This window comes from Cryptomeria japonica, chromosome 9, assembly GCF_030272615.1.
Source record: "Cryptomeria japonica chromosome 9, Sugi_1.0, whole genome shotgun sequence".
In the NCBI taxonomy this organism is placed as follows: Eukaryota; Viridiplantae; Streptophyta; class Pinopsida; order Cupressales; family Cupressaceae; genus Cryptomeria; species Cryptomeria japonica.
This window is the reverse complement of record NC_081413.1, coordinates 634,263,789-634,279,859: the sequence shown is the minus strand read 5'-3', so window position 1 is coordinate 634,279,859 and position 16,071 is coordinate 634,263,789. Positions and strand designations below refer to the sequence as shown.

At 37.6% G+C, this 16,071-nt stretch overlaps 1 protein-coding gene across 1 annotated transcript; it reads left to right on the top strand.

Annotated features, from left to right (window-relative positions):
• The first annotated feature begins 11,209 nt into the window (after positions 1-11,209).
• Positions 11,210-14,758, top strand: LOC131078093 (pentatricopeptide repeat-containing protein At3g23020). The gene is made up of 2 exons (XM_058015741.2): positions 11,210-12,296; positions 12,477-14,758. The coding sequence occupies exons 1-2, from the start codon at positions 11,531-11,533 to the stop codon at positions 14,318-14,320; spliced, it is 2,610 nt and encodes an 869-aa protein (XP_057871724.2). The 5' UTR covers positions 11,210-11,530; the 3' UTR covers positions 14,321-14,758.
• Positions 14,759-16,071: the final 1,313 nt, after the last annotated feature.

Here is a 16,071-nt window from a genome sequence, read left to right as displayed (position 1 = left end):
GCTAATGATTCCTCTCTCTCATCTGATGGTCTTGTGTCTATGACTCCGAACATGATTAACTTTGTAGAGCAGCAAGAAATCCCTAAAGAATCTTCCATCACATTTGATTCCAGTGAAACCATTAGGGCACCTGATGGTCCTTTATACATAGTTGCAAAAGTCAAGAATACACCTTGCCGTGGAGTGCTTATTGATCCTTCGTGCATGATTAATGTTATTACTGAAGAATTCCTTTTTATTTTGCAATTGAATCAAGTGATATATGACAAAACAGATGTGATTGTGAAATTATTTGATGCATTTTCTTCTCCTGCAATTGGTTCTATTACATTGCCTATTGAGGTCCATAACAAATCTCTTGATGTGAACTTTGCTATTATTCCATCTTCCAAACAATTTCGTGTGAAGCTTGGTTGTCCTTGGCTATCTTCCATGAAAGCTATTGCTTCTCCTATTCATAAGTGTTTGAAATTTCCCCATAATGGTGAAGTTGTTACTGTCAATCATAGTCTCTATAAACCAGCTGAAAGAACTTCTAGTGTTCCTATTGATTACTTTTGGCCTAAACAATTCCAATCTCTTCCTCCGCGAAGTGATCATCTTTTCAAATCTTATCAAAAGTGGAAAACAGATATGATCCTATCTCTAAGTGAACCTAGAACACCTAAACTTGACATTCCTATCATTCTTGAGAAGGAAGTTCTTCCTTTGAAAGATAAAACTAATGTCTTTCCTCAAGAAGATTCCCAATCCATCCCTATGGATGTGACTATGTCTATGCCTAATAAACCTTCTAAAAGTAGACCTATCCCTCCTCGTCATGATGGACTTAGTCTCCTTCCTAAACCAAATATTCCTCCTTTATATGGAGCAGTTCCTCCTCCGTCCTTTTATAGAGAGAAGAGACCTTCTTCTTCTCCTATTATCCAGCCTAAGAGACCACAACCTAAACACCCAAGTGCTAAGGATGAGAACATTCCTCCTCCTCAATCTTCTCCACTTCCTACTAAGACTAGACGAAATCGTTCTGCACGTGAACGCCGGCGAAAGCGTCGTCTTAGAGCTCAAACTTTGCAATCTCCAAAAACACCTTCAACAAGCATTATTCCATTTTCTCCTCAGCCGGACATTGAGCCTAAATCTCCTAAACATAAGATGCATGATGGTTTTGATCCTGTGCGAGTTAAAGATCCTATTTTTATAAATCTTGATGATGATATAGATGAAAATGTTATTCATGATGAAAATGCTACTTCTCTTGTTCATTCTGATAGTGAGTATGAACTTGTTGATATTGATAACCATTTATCTAATGAATTTTCTAAAGCACTTATCCTAGCTCCTTGACAAGAACAATGTGGCTCGGAACATGAACATAGCCCTTGTTTGGATCTTGTGATAGCTCCATCTGCTGTGTTGGATGTTCTTCCTCTAGCGTGTTCCCTGCCTTCCCGAAACATTGATCAGCAAGATCGGGGGGTAGATGACGTGCTAGACTAGTTACATTAGCATAGCAGATTCTCTCCTCCTCTCTTGTCTTACTTCTTCTATATGTTATTCTCATTCTTCTATTTGTTGTCCTTAGTGTTGTCTACTTGAGGACGATGCAAAGCATTGAGATCTCTCGATCTCTCTCATGTTGACTCAAAAGACACATGTGTTCCCTTCTTCTAGGTGACCTTCCTTGATTGGGGAATGAAGAACAATTATGCATACATACATATGATATATATACATGAATTATCATACAGCATACTGACCCCGAGGAAAGCGAAGTCATCTCATGCTTTGTGTTTTGTGTCTATTATCCTTGGGTTTATCTCACACTTGGGGGCTAAATCCTTGCGATAACGTGCTCCTTTCCTTTCTCATTTCTTATGTGTATCACTACGTTAAAACAATCACCCCCGGTGAGGCGTGTGCGATCGCTTTAACGTAGGGGGGCATACATCCCGTTCATATCTTTTCAAGATACTTGGAAATTTCTTGGCAAATTTAGCTTTGCCTTGAAAATTTTTGATATCTTTCTTGCATGACTCATAGTGAGGGAACCTTACTACTGACAGTCATGGTTCTTCCTCGTGATCTTCCCTTTTACTTTGTCAATCGAAGTCATAAGATCCTTAGTCCACTGGGGGCTTGGTGTATCTTGCCTCCTTGACGTGGTGAAAGTTTTTCAATGTTGTTTCCTTGTACTTTACCGGAAGTATGAGCATACATACTCCCGCTAAAGTGGGGGCTAAATGTAGCGTCCTAAAATTGCGACACTTGCAATTTCGACTGCATTTCGGTCTTCACGATGGCGACGCAACACGCAACCTGAATGGAGACCCCTGAAACTGGCTCACGACACTGAAAACTGCATTTTTCAAGCACCCTGGCCTGAACCTCCTTGCACCCTGCTGTCCCGGGAGGTGGGACCAGAGCGCCCAGCGCCCTGGTCCTTCAGGACCAGGGTGCCCAGCACCCTGGTCCCCAGGACCATGGCGCCCAGCGCCCTGGTCCCTGGGTCCTATTTTGGGCCCGGTCTCCTAAGGGGTCTCGGGTCTTTTTGTTTGCAATTTGGAAATTAACTTTCCTGGTCGGCCTAAGGTCGGGAAAATCAGTCTATCAGCCCTAATTGACAAGTATATAAACTACATTTTTCTCTCTCATTTGGATATATAACATATACATGAGGGAAAAGGCGTGGAAACTATACTCAAGCATTCAAGCATTCAAGCATTCCTTCAAGCAATTGATCATTTCAAGTCTCCATTCAAGGCTAAGTGTTGCATTCAAGACAAGGATTCAACCATTGAAGAGGAGATCACATACTATATACAACATACAACATACAACATCTAAACGTTCGCACATAAGGATACAAACATCCTTAGAACAAGGTATTAGTACTTGTTTTACAGTCATTTACATTTACAGCTTTTGCTCATTTCTTGGTTAATTCCAAAACCGGGGTTTGACCTAAAGGCAAACCCCTAATCCCTAACCCCCCAATCGTCTTCGCTTTTCTATGTGTAGGTTGCAGGTACACGGCTGAGATTAAAGATCTGGAATCCTTGCGCAGTGACGAACAGATCCCCCTTCGTTTCGCGGATTTTTCGGAGGACCGTGGCGCCGGGCGCCATCGTCCCAACAACTTTTGCTCAAATTTGCAGGACAGCGCCGTATCGACATTTTACTGCTAATTCCAGGTCCGCAGCTTCATACTGTATTCCTATCTCAGTTTATAAGCGAATCTTTATCACTTTCTATGCATGCTTAACTTAATTCTTCTATCAACATTCTTTACAAAAGAGGGTAGCCTTGCTGTCTTAACCCTTGAAACACACTTAGCATCCAATCTTGCATTGCGTGGGATTGGATCTTGTGGGTTTCAACCCCTCTTTTGAATGTAAAGTCTCTCCCCTAAGTGAAAACCATCAACCCTAGTGGATCTCCCTTCTCTCTCCTTGGAGTTGGAAGAGGGGAGAGCAACTAGGGTTTGATCGCGATTTTTCCGCTTTACACAAACATCCTTACAACAAGGTATTAGTACTTGTTTTACATTACAAATATTTACATTGACAGCATTTCTCATTTCTTGGTTAATTCCAAAACCGGGGTTTGACCTAAGGGCAAACCCCTAATCCCTAACCCCCCAATCGTCTTCGCTTTTCTGTGTGTATGTTGCAGGTACGCGGCTGAAATTGAAGATTTGGAATCCTTGTGCAGAGACGAACAGATCCCCCTTCGTTTCACGGATTTTTTGGAGGACCGTGTGCACGTCGGGCGCCATCGTCCCGTCAACTTTTGCTCAAATTTGCAGGACAGCGCCGTATCGACATTTTACTGCTAATTCCAAGTCTGCAGCTTCATCCTATATCCCTATCTCAGTTTATAGGCGAAACTTTCTCACTTTCTATGCATTCCTAGCTTAATTCTTCTATCAACATTCTTTACAAAAGAGGGTAGCCTTGCTGTCTTAACCCTTGAAACTCATTTAGAATCCAATCTTGCATTGTGTGGGATTGGATCTTGTGGGTTTCAACCCCTCTTTTTAATGTAAAGTCTCCCCTAAGTGAAAACCGTCAACCCTAGTGACCTCCCTTCTCTCTCCTTGGAGTTGGAAGAGGGGAGAGCAACTAGGGTTCGATCATTTTCCGCTTTACAAGAGTCTCATTCAAAATACATTCTTATTATTCCAAAGTGTTGAAACCCACCAAGAACTCCCCATACATATCCAAACTCCTACCCAATGTCAAGAGGATAATCTAAAGTTAGAAGAAAAATGTCCTAGCATTAATCAAGATCAACATACCATAACTCTCCAATCCCATCCAATATTTGATCAAGATCCCACCTGTCACGATTCTTATGAAGACCCCCTCATCATTTTCTAATTCATCCAAGATGATTCCTTTCCTTCTTAAGAGTAAAGTGTCCTTCCATGTCCCATTCATAAATCACCTCCTAATCTACATCATGACATCCTTTTCATCCCCTCCAATGATCTAATTTAAAATCAAGAGCAAAGTTTAAATTCCAACGATCGTCCTCCATATAAAGATCAAAGTATCCCTTTGTCTCCTTGCCATAACCCTACATGTCTACCTCAAGATCCCATCATCCCTCATAATACCTCGCATGATCCTTACCCACCTCAAGATCCCATCATCCCTGTCTAAGTTATTCATGAACCCCTTATATATCACATTGGTGCCCCCACTTTCATCCAATCTGATCTACTTCACAAGCTTATCATTCCTTCCATGCCATATCCACCTCAAAATGGACTCGCTTCTTGCTTTAAAAGCAACAAGTATCCAATTGGTAAAAATATTTGTCAAATCATGCACTATCAAGGCAAAGGCTTAGACCTACATGAACAAGGTATATTAGAACCCCCTCTTATCAAATAAGATCCCAAATATCATGGCCTTGGCTATATAGCTTACTCTCAAAACATTGGTACCCCTACTAAATCCCACATTCATCCATCTAAGTCTAAACATGCACATTCCCCATCCTCTAAATCCATTTTAGGTCCTCATATCCCAAAACCAAAGTCTTCATCCCTTCAATCCATCTTAGGTCCTTATATCCCTCCATCCACTATCGATATCACCCCTAGATCACAATTTAGTTACCCTATTATAAATTAAGATCAAAAAAGGCACACATCCTTGAGAGCCTTCCAACCATCCATCTACAAGAATCCATCCAAAATACCTTCATCTCATTCTTATCTATCCATGAATCCCATTCCTCTTGGAAGCAATTTGGATGCCAAGCATAAAATCCATGTATAAAAATCCACATACATCAAGAGATCAACATGTCCCATCTAAAAGACATGCCAAATAAAAGAAAAAATTGATCCAAAAGACAAAAGAAAAATCCAAAATTGTGTGGATTCCTAAGTTTCTTATAGAAGCAATGCATTCCAAAGAATCACAAAGGAAAGAAAAATATTAAAAAACCATGTGGATTCTCAAGTCGTTCATAGAAGCATTGTATCTTAAAAAAAAATCAAAATGGGCATCCAAATTTGTTATTCCAAAGGTTTGTTTCATTCCCCCATCTAAAAATCTCTCATCTTTCAAATCTATTTTGGGTCTCTACATCCCAAAATCAACTATCTTAGATACTCCATCACCTCCTTCATCCATTTTGGGTCCTTATGTCCCAAAATCCACATCCACTTCTCCATCAAAATCTCAAAATCTAAAATCTACTTGTCCTCCATCATTACACCACCCCTTAAGGTGTGTGCCAATGTTGATCTTGAAAACATTTCCATCCACCCAAACACAAATCTTCCAACATTCTATCCATTATCCAACACTTGTTTTCCATCCTTCAATCCCTTCCATCTAATCCTTTGCATAAATCCTTCCCCCTTCCATCTTGTCATCCATTTCATTTTCCTTTACCATCACCCTATCAATATCTTTGAGCATACCTATAATAGAAATGGTTGATTATAGCACATCTTTGAAAGGTACCATCCAAGACCCATATGCTTGAGTCCTTACTCCATCTACATTCATGCATCCATTATCTTCTAATAAAAGCCATCATGATGAAAACCTAGCAAACAAACCTAATGTTTGATATTAAAAAAAAAAAGCAAAGCAAAGCAAAAAAAATGAAAAAAAAGAAGTAAATAGAAATAATTCTCCCACTAGTAAAAACCACTTCTTGTGGCACCTTGGAAAGTACCACAATGAAAACCTGACAAACAAGCATCATGTGTAATCCTGTTGGAAACAAGGCAGCAAACTGAGAGGGGGGAGGGGGTGAATCAGTTTTCTCACAAACTTTACTTAATTCAAACACAATTTCAGATCTGATAATTAAGAATGAAAGCACAAATCAGCATCACATCAATAACACACATAACACCAAGATGTTTGATGTGGAAAACGCGGTTAAGGGAAAAACCATAGTGGGAACCCACCCACAATATGATGATAACCTGTTAGAAGTATATGAAATATTACAATGGGGAATGCACATGCATTTAGGCACAGTGCCTAGAGCTCATTGCTAAAAAATGAGAAGGGTTACAACCCCGAGGAAGACTCATTGTCTTACAAAAACATTTGGATTACATCCAGAAGATCATGAAATGATAAAATAACATCTCATGCTTGGTTATAGTTCTGGTTAAGCACATAATCTGATCTACTCTACCATACTTCTTCACGCTTATGAAAGATCAAAACACTTGTTCGCACACTTATCCAATCACACACATTCAGATGCACTTCCAAATACCATGCAGATACATCTCACACGTGATTATTACATATATTTATACAAATCATCAACCTATCTTTCAAGGTCGGTTCAACACTCATCACAAATAACAAGAATATGACCACACACGCTACAACATTACATGCGGACCAAAACAATGTCGGCTAAGACATAGTATGGACCTAAACCAACACCTCAAACAAGAAACACCTCCAAGAATTATGCCTCAAACATCTGCAACACGCTATAATCATTCAGTCGACTAAGAATGTTGCATAGCATGAACATACCAAAGAAATCATCAACAACGAGCACAATGATCAATGCGGACTATCAACATGGATAGGACACAATCTAGAAACATCCACAAGCATCATGAATTACCACAACAACAACTGCAACATCACCACTTACTAGAAACTTCATCATCACTATACCGAACCTTAAGAACACTCACTGAACTGACTGTCAAACTAAAGCATTCACTTGTGGACCTCCAAAATACGAACCATCTAAATTGAGGATACATATGAATGTCCCAAACACTCTACCAAATCCACAAACCAAGCCATTGCAATGCGGAGCAATGCAAAGCAAAATCCAAAATACTGAACAACACAAACAATTGAGAAACCAACTACAATACTAGATCTCATAACTCGATCAAATCACCATGCGAACCTCTAAAACTTTAGTTGAATCAACAAGAGATACTTGTCTCAAAACCCTTTAATCCGCAACAGCTCATCTACAACACACTAGCCAAACCAACTCACTCAATCTGACTACAACACTGAAACAAATAAAGAAATATGTTGACAACAATGATAGCACATCATTCTAGCAAACTTCTCAACAATATCCAACAAATCCATCATCCCCTTACACTCTACACTTGAAGGCAAGTTCCATCCACTCTATCCTACCTACCACATCTCCAAATATCCCTCATCGGCCACTATCCATCACCTTATCTACATCCATATCCCCCTTTCTACCTTCGATCTTGACAAGGCTAAGGATATACATAAGCATCAAGCAGCCTATTAGCTTCACCTTATCCATACCTTGTACTATGCATCCCTTATCTATTTCTTACTTCCATCATCTATTATCACTTTTGATCTTGCTATCCTATCCATATCCTATCTCCATCCTATCCACATTCATCCCTTAATCTTGATAAAAACTAAGGACAAAAAATGCAAATCATGTTTTCAGAAACCTCTTGACATGCCTATTCTTATGCACCACATGACATTCAATTCACCTTGCCATCACCTTACAATGTCATATGTAGCCCCTAATCTTGGATAAACATGTCATTCCATCGTAAGATAGCCCTTGGAAACCAAATTAGCTCCAATTCCATAATAAGCTACCTCCATCTTTCACCTATCCATTTTCATTCCACCAGTTCATTCATCCACTCATAACATTTTGTGCCTTGCTAGACATTGGGGCAAATAAATACATTTTTCTTAAGACTAAATCCTAACATATGTCTCTTTATTCAATTAGTGATCTAAAAATTTCAAAAAAAATTAAAAAATCATAAAATATCCTAAAAAATCTAAAATAAATCTAAAAAACTTTATAAAATATCTTGAAAAAATCTAAAAAATCACATAATGTCCTTAAAAAATCCTTGAAAATTATAAAGCGTCCTGAAGAAAGCTCCAAAAATATTTGAAAACTCTCAAGAAAGACAAAAACATCAAATAACCTTAGAAAACCTTGAAAAACAATCCATCAATCACAATCCGCAATAAATTATCCCCTTGCAACAACAAACATTTGAGTGAACACAACTAGAACATCACACAAAATATTGATCTTAACAAATTATGCATCAACAAACAAACTACCAAGCTAGCCTACAACCTAACTGATCAACTGCCTATCAAATTTTAGCATCCTTATCAAACAAAAAGGCCTTTGTGGGTACATCATTTCTAAAATAAGCACCCTATCAGATATCATGTCCTAAAGAATACATCTTTCCTATAATGGGTATCCTTTCAAACATCATCCTATTACAAAACGCTTATCTTTGACCAAAAGATCTAAATAGTTGTTGACTTCTTTGGTCCAGGGATTCTTATTTTTTACTTGATTTATCTTTACATCATGTTCAGGACTATGCTACTCGAGGATATCCACAAGTGATTATAGGATCAAGGATGAATCATGATTTTTACCTTTGAATTCAGTTTGTGGTTTGTTTTGGCAACATTGTGAGGGTAACTAAATTCCTTGTGTGTGATTGGAGTTCCATTTGGCATAATCAAAACATCCTATGCAAGTTAAAGGTCATCTAACACTTTTCTTGCATCTGGATTAACATGCTTTGTGGTTACTTCCTCATATATTCCGATAGGGATCTATTGTCACTAGTATGAGTCTAGACATTCCTTGTTTGCAACGTGTTTGTCTATGCAAACAAATAGTCCCCACCTCGGTCTTTCCATACCTTGGTGCGATATATCCATTTGCCACATAGTAAGGCTCAATGATGATATTGTCGTACACTAGTGAAAGCAAACTAAAAGTTCAAGACAATTCTATCAACCAATCGAATCTATCCAATCAATCTAATCAATCTAATTAATCCAATCAATCAATCAATCTGTGAATCACTCCAACCATCTCTTCTATCCAATCAAACCCATACATGTCATCAAACTAATCATTCTTCTATCTCTCATATAACATTCTTCTTCTTTCGAGAGATCGTTCATGCCTTTAATGCACAAACAATCTCTCAACAGGGAATTCTACCTCCATTACACTATCACTATTGGGGTATACTTGTATTAATTTTTCTTTGAAACAATGCTAAAAATCACATTGTCTCAAATAGGGACAAAATGTAGACAACTAAAAATTGTCCCATGCCTATAAACACTAGTTTTACTAACTATTCCTCTTTGTTATTTAAATAATTTTAATTATTTAATCAATTTGATTTCATTCTTCTAGATTAACATCGTTCTTCCATTTCAAATTCAAAATTCAAATTTCCCTCGAACTCCATAATTAAATAAGTTTTAATTATTTAATTAACTATTTTTCTTTAATATTAATTAAATAATTCTACTATTTTATTAGTCCCATTTATTTACTTTAATTAATTAATCTTTATTATTTAATTAAATCTATTTCCATTATCTTCTCATAATTAAATAATCACTCCAAATTATTTAATTAGCTAATCATGTCCTCTAAATTAAATAAATTTCTTAATAAATTTAATTTAATTTCTCTCACATTTCGAAAACCAAATTTAATGAAATGTTAATTTCATCCATTCTCATACAACACATGTAAAAAATGACTAATTGCCACTGACTCTCAGTCCGGCTACTGACCCGTCCTCTGATTCGTCTATCACTTTTTCTAACTAGTTAGTCAGTCCACTTTTTTTAGTCTCTTTTTTCTAACTAATACATCTATCTACTAATTAAATCAATCAAATCAAACTTGTAAAACAATTCAGTCAACATGACTGATCATCTCCCAACTACCTTGACTCAATGATTTTCCACCATTGATCGTTATGCTATCAAATCATTCTTGATCCTCAATTTTAATCTCAAAAATCTATAAATTCAACATCATTCTCAATCATGATCAACCATATTCTATGAAATCTTGTGCTATCACTCTACAGCCATTGTACGACTTTAAGAGCCAATACCATCATATGCCACAAGGAGGAGAAGAGCAATGGAAGCCACTTGCTTGAGTTCAACATTGGGTTTGCATGATTGTTGATTTATGCTTTGTGTTGAATTTGTTAGCATGCTTCGATCGCTTAGATTGAAAATTAGTAATAGAATTGAGTTAGTGGTTGCTTTTATTGGTCTATTGCATGTTCCCCCAATTTAACAGTCATTACGCAAAGTACTAGAATTCTTGTTATTTTGGTATCTTCAAATTTTGAATGCATGAGTCTCAAATTACACATCTTTGACATCCTTTTTGTATCCCAACTTGATGCACTTCTCCTATGTTTATACTCTTTTTTCATAAATAAATTTCATTTTTATTAAGATTATATAAAATGAACGAGAAAATTTTAAATGACCATCAAAGAAAAGAAAAAAAAAAAGGGTATTTTTTTCTTTTGAATTTGCTACTTAAGTATCTGGAGGCAATCACAAAACAAATCACTTTCATTTGAGAGGTGGGTCAATTGTGAAATTTTTATTTAATAAGATATACTACTACATTTAACATTTATTTTTATTTAACAATAAGATATACTACTACATTTAACATTTTTTTCAGGCTAATCACATAAAAGAGATCTGAAACAAACTATCAAATTTTATATAAAATTATTCTCTCATATTATACATAGAAAAACTTAAGTGGATAATCATCATTTAAAAAACTTGCTTGACAGGCAAGTCGATCGTCAAATTCAGGCTCGAGCGCAACTTGTGCGTTGTTTAAGCTCTTTCCTTCGAACAATTATTAACCCTTTCGGGGTTTGCTGTATGTGGTGGCTCTAGGGTTTAGGGCGGAGTTCTGCAGAGTGCAGAGGTAGAAATCAACATTCTTTTATAGCTGCTTAATTTATGGAAGTCGAGGAACACCTCATTATTCCGACCCTACTATTTGTTTCTGTAAATTTTGAGAACAGTCGCGGGTTTTGTCAATTTTGTTCTACCTCTGGCCCTCTTTATGTAACCTATTTGTTTGCTGCCCCTTGTAAAGCCTCTATATGTTTGACGACAGGGATGAAGCAATTATTCGATTACTCGTAGCATGAGAAAATATGGAGGCTATGGTTGGGCGAATACATGGCGTTAGCTGCATCAGAAAGGATTTCGAAACCAGCTTGAATGAAAAATATAGAACATACCCAGATAGTGAAGTCAGTCATAAATATGCCAGCAAGATCAGGACGGTTAGATCATTAAAAAATGTGGCAAAGACCTCATACAGGAAATATGGTGGTCGTATTCCAGAGCTTCTGTTAGCCCTGGAACGGAGGAAGAAGATAGAAGAAGCACTTAGGCCCTGGGAGGCCACGCTGGATGCAAAAGAGATAAGCATTATACTCAAACATCAGACCAAGTGGGAGAAGGCTGTTGAAATCTTTAGATGGTATCAACAGAAAGACTGCAATCAAATCAATGTTATTCACTACAACATACTGCTTAGAATTCTGGGGAAAGCAAAGAAATGGGACGATTTAAAGAAATTATGGGAGGAAATGGTGAGAAACAAGGTGAAACCTACACATGCCACTTATGCTACACTGATTGATTCGTATGGTAAAGCTGGTCGGAAAGAAGAGGCTCTCCTGTGGTTGGACAGCATGGCAGGGCAAGGCCTGCATCCAGATGAGGTCATCATGAGCACAGTAGTTCATATTCTTAAGAAGGCCGGGGAATATGATAAAGCTGTACAGTTCTTCCAAGATTGGTCTGTTGGGGAAATTGTTCCTCGGGATCAAGCGGGGCCTGATTTGTCCATTGTAGCAATAAGCCCTCATAACAACAGGATCATGAACCCTTGCAATGGTGATGCTCAAGTGGGTAAGTCAAGAAATTCTTACACATATAACACTTTAATTGATACATATGGGAAGGCAGGACGCCTCAAAGAAGCCTTAGATTTATTCCATGATATGTTGAAGGGAGGGATAATTCCAAATGTTGTTACATTTAATACAATTATTCACATCATTGGGTCTAATGGTCGCTTGGAGGAGGCAGATGCAGTCATGATAGAGATGGAAAAGCTTGGCTGCTCACCAGACACAATAACATACAACACACTTATGTCATTGCATGCTGAAAATGGAAATGTTGAGAAGGCATCGTGGTACTTCACAAGGATGAAGGAGGCGGGACTTATTCCTAATGCTGTGAGTTATCGTACTATTTTGTATGCGTTTAGTATTAGAAACATGGTTAATGAAGTTCATATTATTGTTCAAGAGATGGACGAATTAAGAGTTAATGTTGATGATTTCTCCAAATCAGCTGTCATTAGGATGTACATAGGCTTGGGGCTTCTTCATCAAGCATGGGCATGGTTTGAAAGGTTCCATGTTGGTGGACGGATGAGTTCTGAATGCTATACCGCCTGCATGGATGCGTATGGGGAACAGGGATATTGGTTAGAAGCTGAAAAGGTGTTCAAGTGCAGTCAAGGAGGGAGAAAACTAAGTGTACTGGAGTTTAATGTCATGATCAAGGCCTATGGAATTGCAAAACTTCAGGACAAGGCTCTGAAGTTGTTTGAGAGCATGGAGAGTCTAGGGGTTTTTCCTGACCGATGCACGTATAGTTCTCTTATTCAAATGTTTGCAAAATCAAATTGTTTGAATGATTCAAAACATTTTATTTCCAAAATGCAAGAGCAAGGGTTTATTCCAAGCTGTGGGTCATTTTCTGCTGTCATTGCTACCTGTGGACGGTTGGGTAAAACTGCAGAGGTTGAAAAGATGTATAAATGGATGTTGAAAGAACAGGTAGAGGCAGATATTACCGTCTATGGTGCCTTGATTGATGCATTCGCTGAAGCTGGGAATGTGGAAAAAGCTGTTCATTACTATAGTGTAATGAAAGATGGCGGTTTTGCAGCAAACTCCGTAGTGTATAGTGCTTTGATTAAGATGTACAGCAAATGTGGCCTTTTGAAAGAAGCTCGAGAAACATTCAGCATGTTGAAGAAATTGGGCGATAATGTAGACATCTTTTCATCAAATTGTATGATTTATCTTTATATTCGGGCTGGTTTGATCATTGAGGCACAAGAATTATTTCAGCACTTGAAGGAAAATAGGCAAGCAAATGAATTCTCCCATTCCATGATGTTGTCTTTCTATAAAAGAATTGAGAGATACAACGAAGCAATTGCAATTGCAAAAGAAATGCTGAACTCAGGGTTTCTTACTAATGTTCTCTCTTTTAATAATGTCATTGACCTCTATGTTGCAGACGGGAGACTCAGGGAAGCTGCAATGTTTTTGCAGAAAATGTTAAAACTAGGAGTTTGTCCTAATAAGAATACATGTAGAATATTGGGTATACTTTTAATGAAAGGAGGGATTCCAAAATGGACAGTGACGCAACTTGAGTCTTACCATAAAGATTACAACATGCAACTTTTAATAGGAACAGTTTATTCTATTGTGGGAATGAATGATGAAGCTTTAGAAGCTTTAGGACCTCTCAGTGAATTAGAAACTTTGAATCCCGACTTATTTTTTTACAATGTTATCATATATGCTTTTGGTAGCACAGGCAAGATTGATGAAGCTTCTAAGATGTTCTTGAACATGCGGACCAGAGGCATTGAGCCAGATGCAACCACTTACACGAATATGATAATTGCCTATGGGAAGTTAGGTTTGGTAGAACGTGTTAGAAGCATGTTTCACCAATTGAAACACAAAGGAATTCAACCTGATGATTCCACATTCACAGCTGTTATAAATGCTTATAAAAGTGCCGGAAGGAGTCATCTGGCCAAACTTGTTACCCAAGAAAGGGATTATATGCATTATTTGCAAGAGCATGGAAACTTTACACAGCATTCTATGCCTATTTGATCTGAAACTTCGTCCTTTTGCAAAGAATTGAAAGAAAAGTTGGTATATGAGGCACACCCATTTTGTTCTACTAACATCTTCAAAATTGTATGAAATCGGAACGGATTTATGTGAGGAGAGTCATTTTTGTATCTGACCGCATAGTTTCCTGGGATGTGTCTTGGGGACCGGGATGTGACTCTGGTACCAGAGACGTCCCTGGAGATGCATCCAAATGCAGGAAACGCAGTGAAATGAAAAAAATCCCAATGTCCCCTCCCGTCTCCTGTAGAAAATGAGACATCCCCCGCTGGCGCTGGGAAAAAGAAGAAAAAGACATCCCGTCTTTTGTTTTGCCTAAAATGTGGCAATTAAAATCCTTAAAAGATCGATTGATGTTGTTTTGATGCAAAACAAAAGACCAATTTTTATCTAAATGTGGGACGCATGTTATTTTTTCCCTGAGCATTTTATTTTCCTTGCCATTATCTGGTCTCCTTCTAATTCTATAGGTATGAGAAGTCTTTCAATGCAGATCAACTGGATTTATTAGTTATATTAAAAAATAATGACGATTCTAAATACCCCAACGCCCCTCTCCTATTTTGAAAAATAGCCGTACCAGTACTGGTGCCACCATAGAAGTACCAGTACTGGTCTCCTGGTAACTATGGGTCTAAGGGACTCTACTTTGAGAGTTGGTAACTATGGCTCTTAAGGGAACCTACTTTGAGCGTTGAAGAACTTGATGTAGTAATACCAGCCATTGAACGCAGAATACTTGTATATCAATCCACAAAAGATTCAATTTAGGTATTTTAATCTTGTAATAGCAAAGCAATGCGATAATTAAATTGCTTTCTCTTGAATCTTTTGCGAAAAGGATTGATGTGACTTCAAAGCACAAGATATATCTTCTGTTCATTCCGAAAAAAAGAAGAAAAATGAATGTGTGCTGACAAACAGCTAAAAAGGTTCACAAGTCCTGAGAATTGTAAATAAATTGAATTGGAAATAGTTGTGCCAATTGTAGATAGAAAAGAAGAAGTTAAGTTTAAAGAGAGTAAACCATTGCAATGGGATGAAATTGAAAGTGAATAATTAAACATTAACAATATTTACTTGAATCCTATAAGACGAAATTCTGTTGATTTGCAAGTGCTTATTATAGGAATTCGCTTGATTTGGCTGGTATGCAAATAGGTGGATTGAGATCTACTTTGTTGTCATGGTATGTATTAGTCAGACTCTGCCTCCAGCAAAAGACTTCTCTGTATATGTATGTGTGGACTCATAAAACAAAAAGAAGCTTTTTGGTCTCTTCCTTTTTCCCTTTGCATTTATTTAGTTCTCATTATTTCTGTCCTGTGTTTTGCATAGTAAAAAAACTCAACTATGCTTGTAGAAACGTGAAAAGTTTTTGTAGGCAGGAAAAATATGCAGGTGGTGTTGGCTTTTCCCTTTGTTATTTGTCCTTGATGACAACACTGGTATTGGGGTTCATGTCATCTTTATGGATTTGTGATTGGTTCCGTTCTGACTTTGGCATTTCAGTGAGTTGGTTTTGGCAGATATGGTACTTTGGCATTTCAGTGAGTTGGTTTTGACAGCTGTGGTTTTGGTTCCGTTTTGTTATGGTTTTAATATTGGGCTTCATGTGCTTCTTGTGCAGTTATATTGTTCTTACAGGTGTCGGTCATGATGTTTCCCTTGTGCTCAAGCTTTATACCTTATCATTTACAATGCTTACCTCTTAGTATACAGGGCAGACC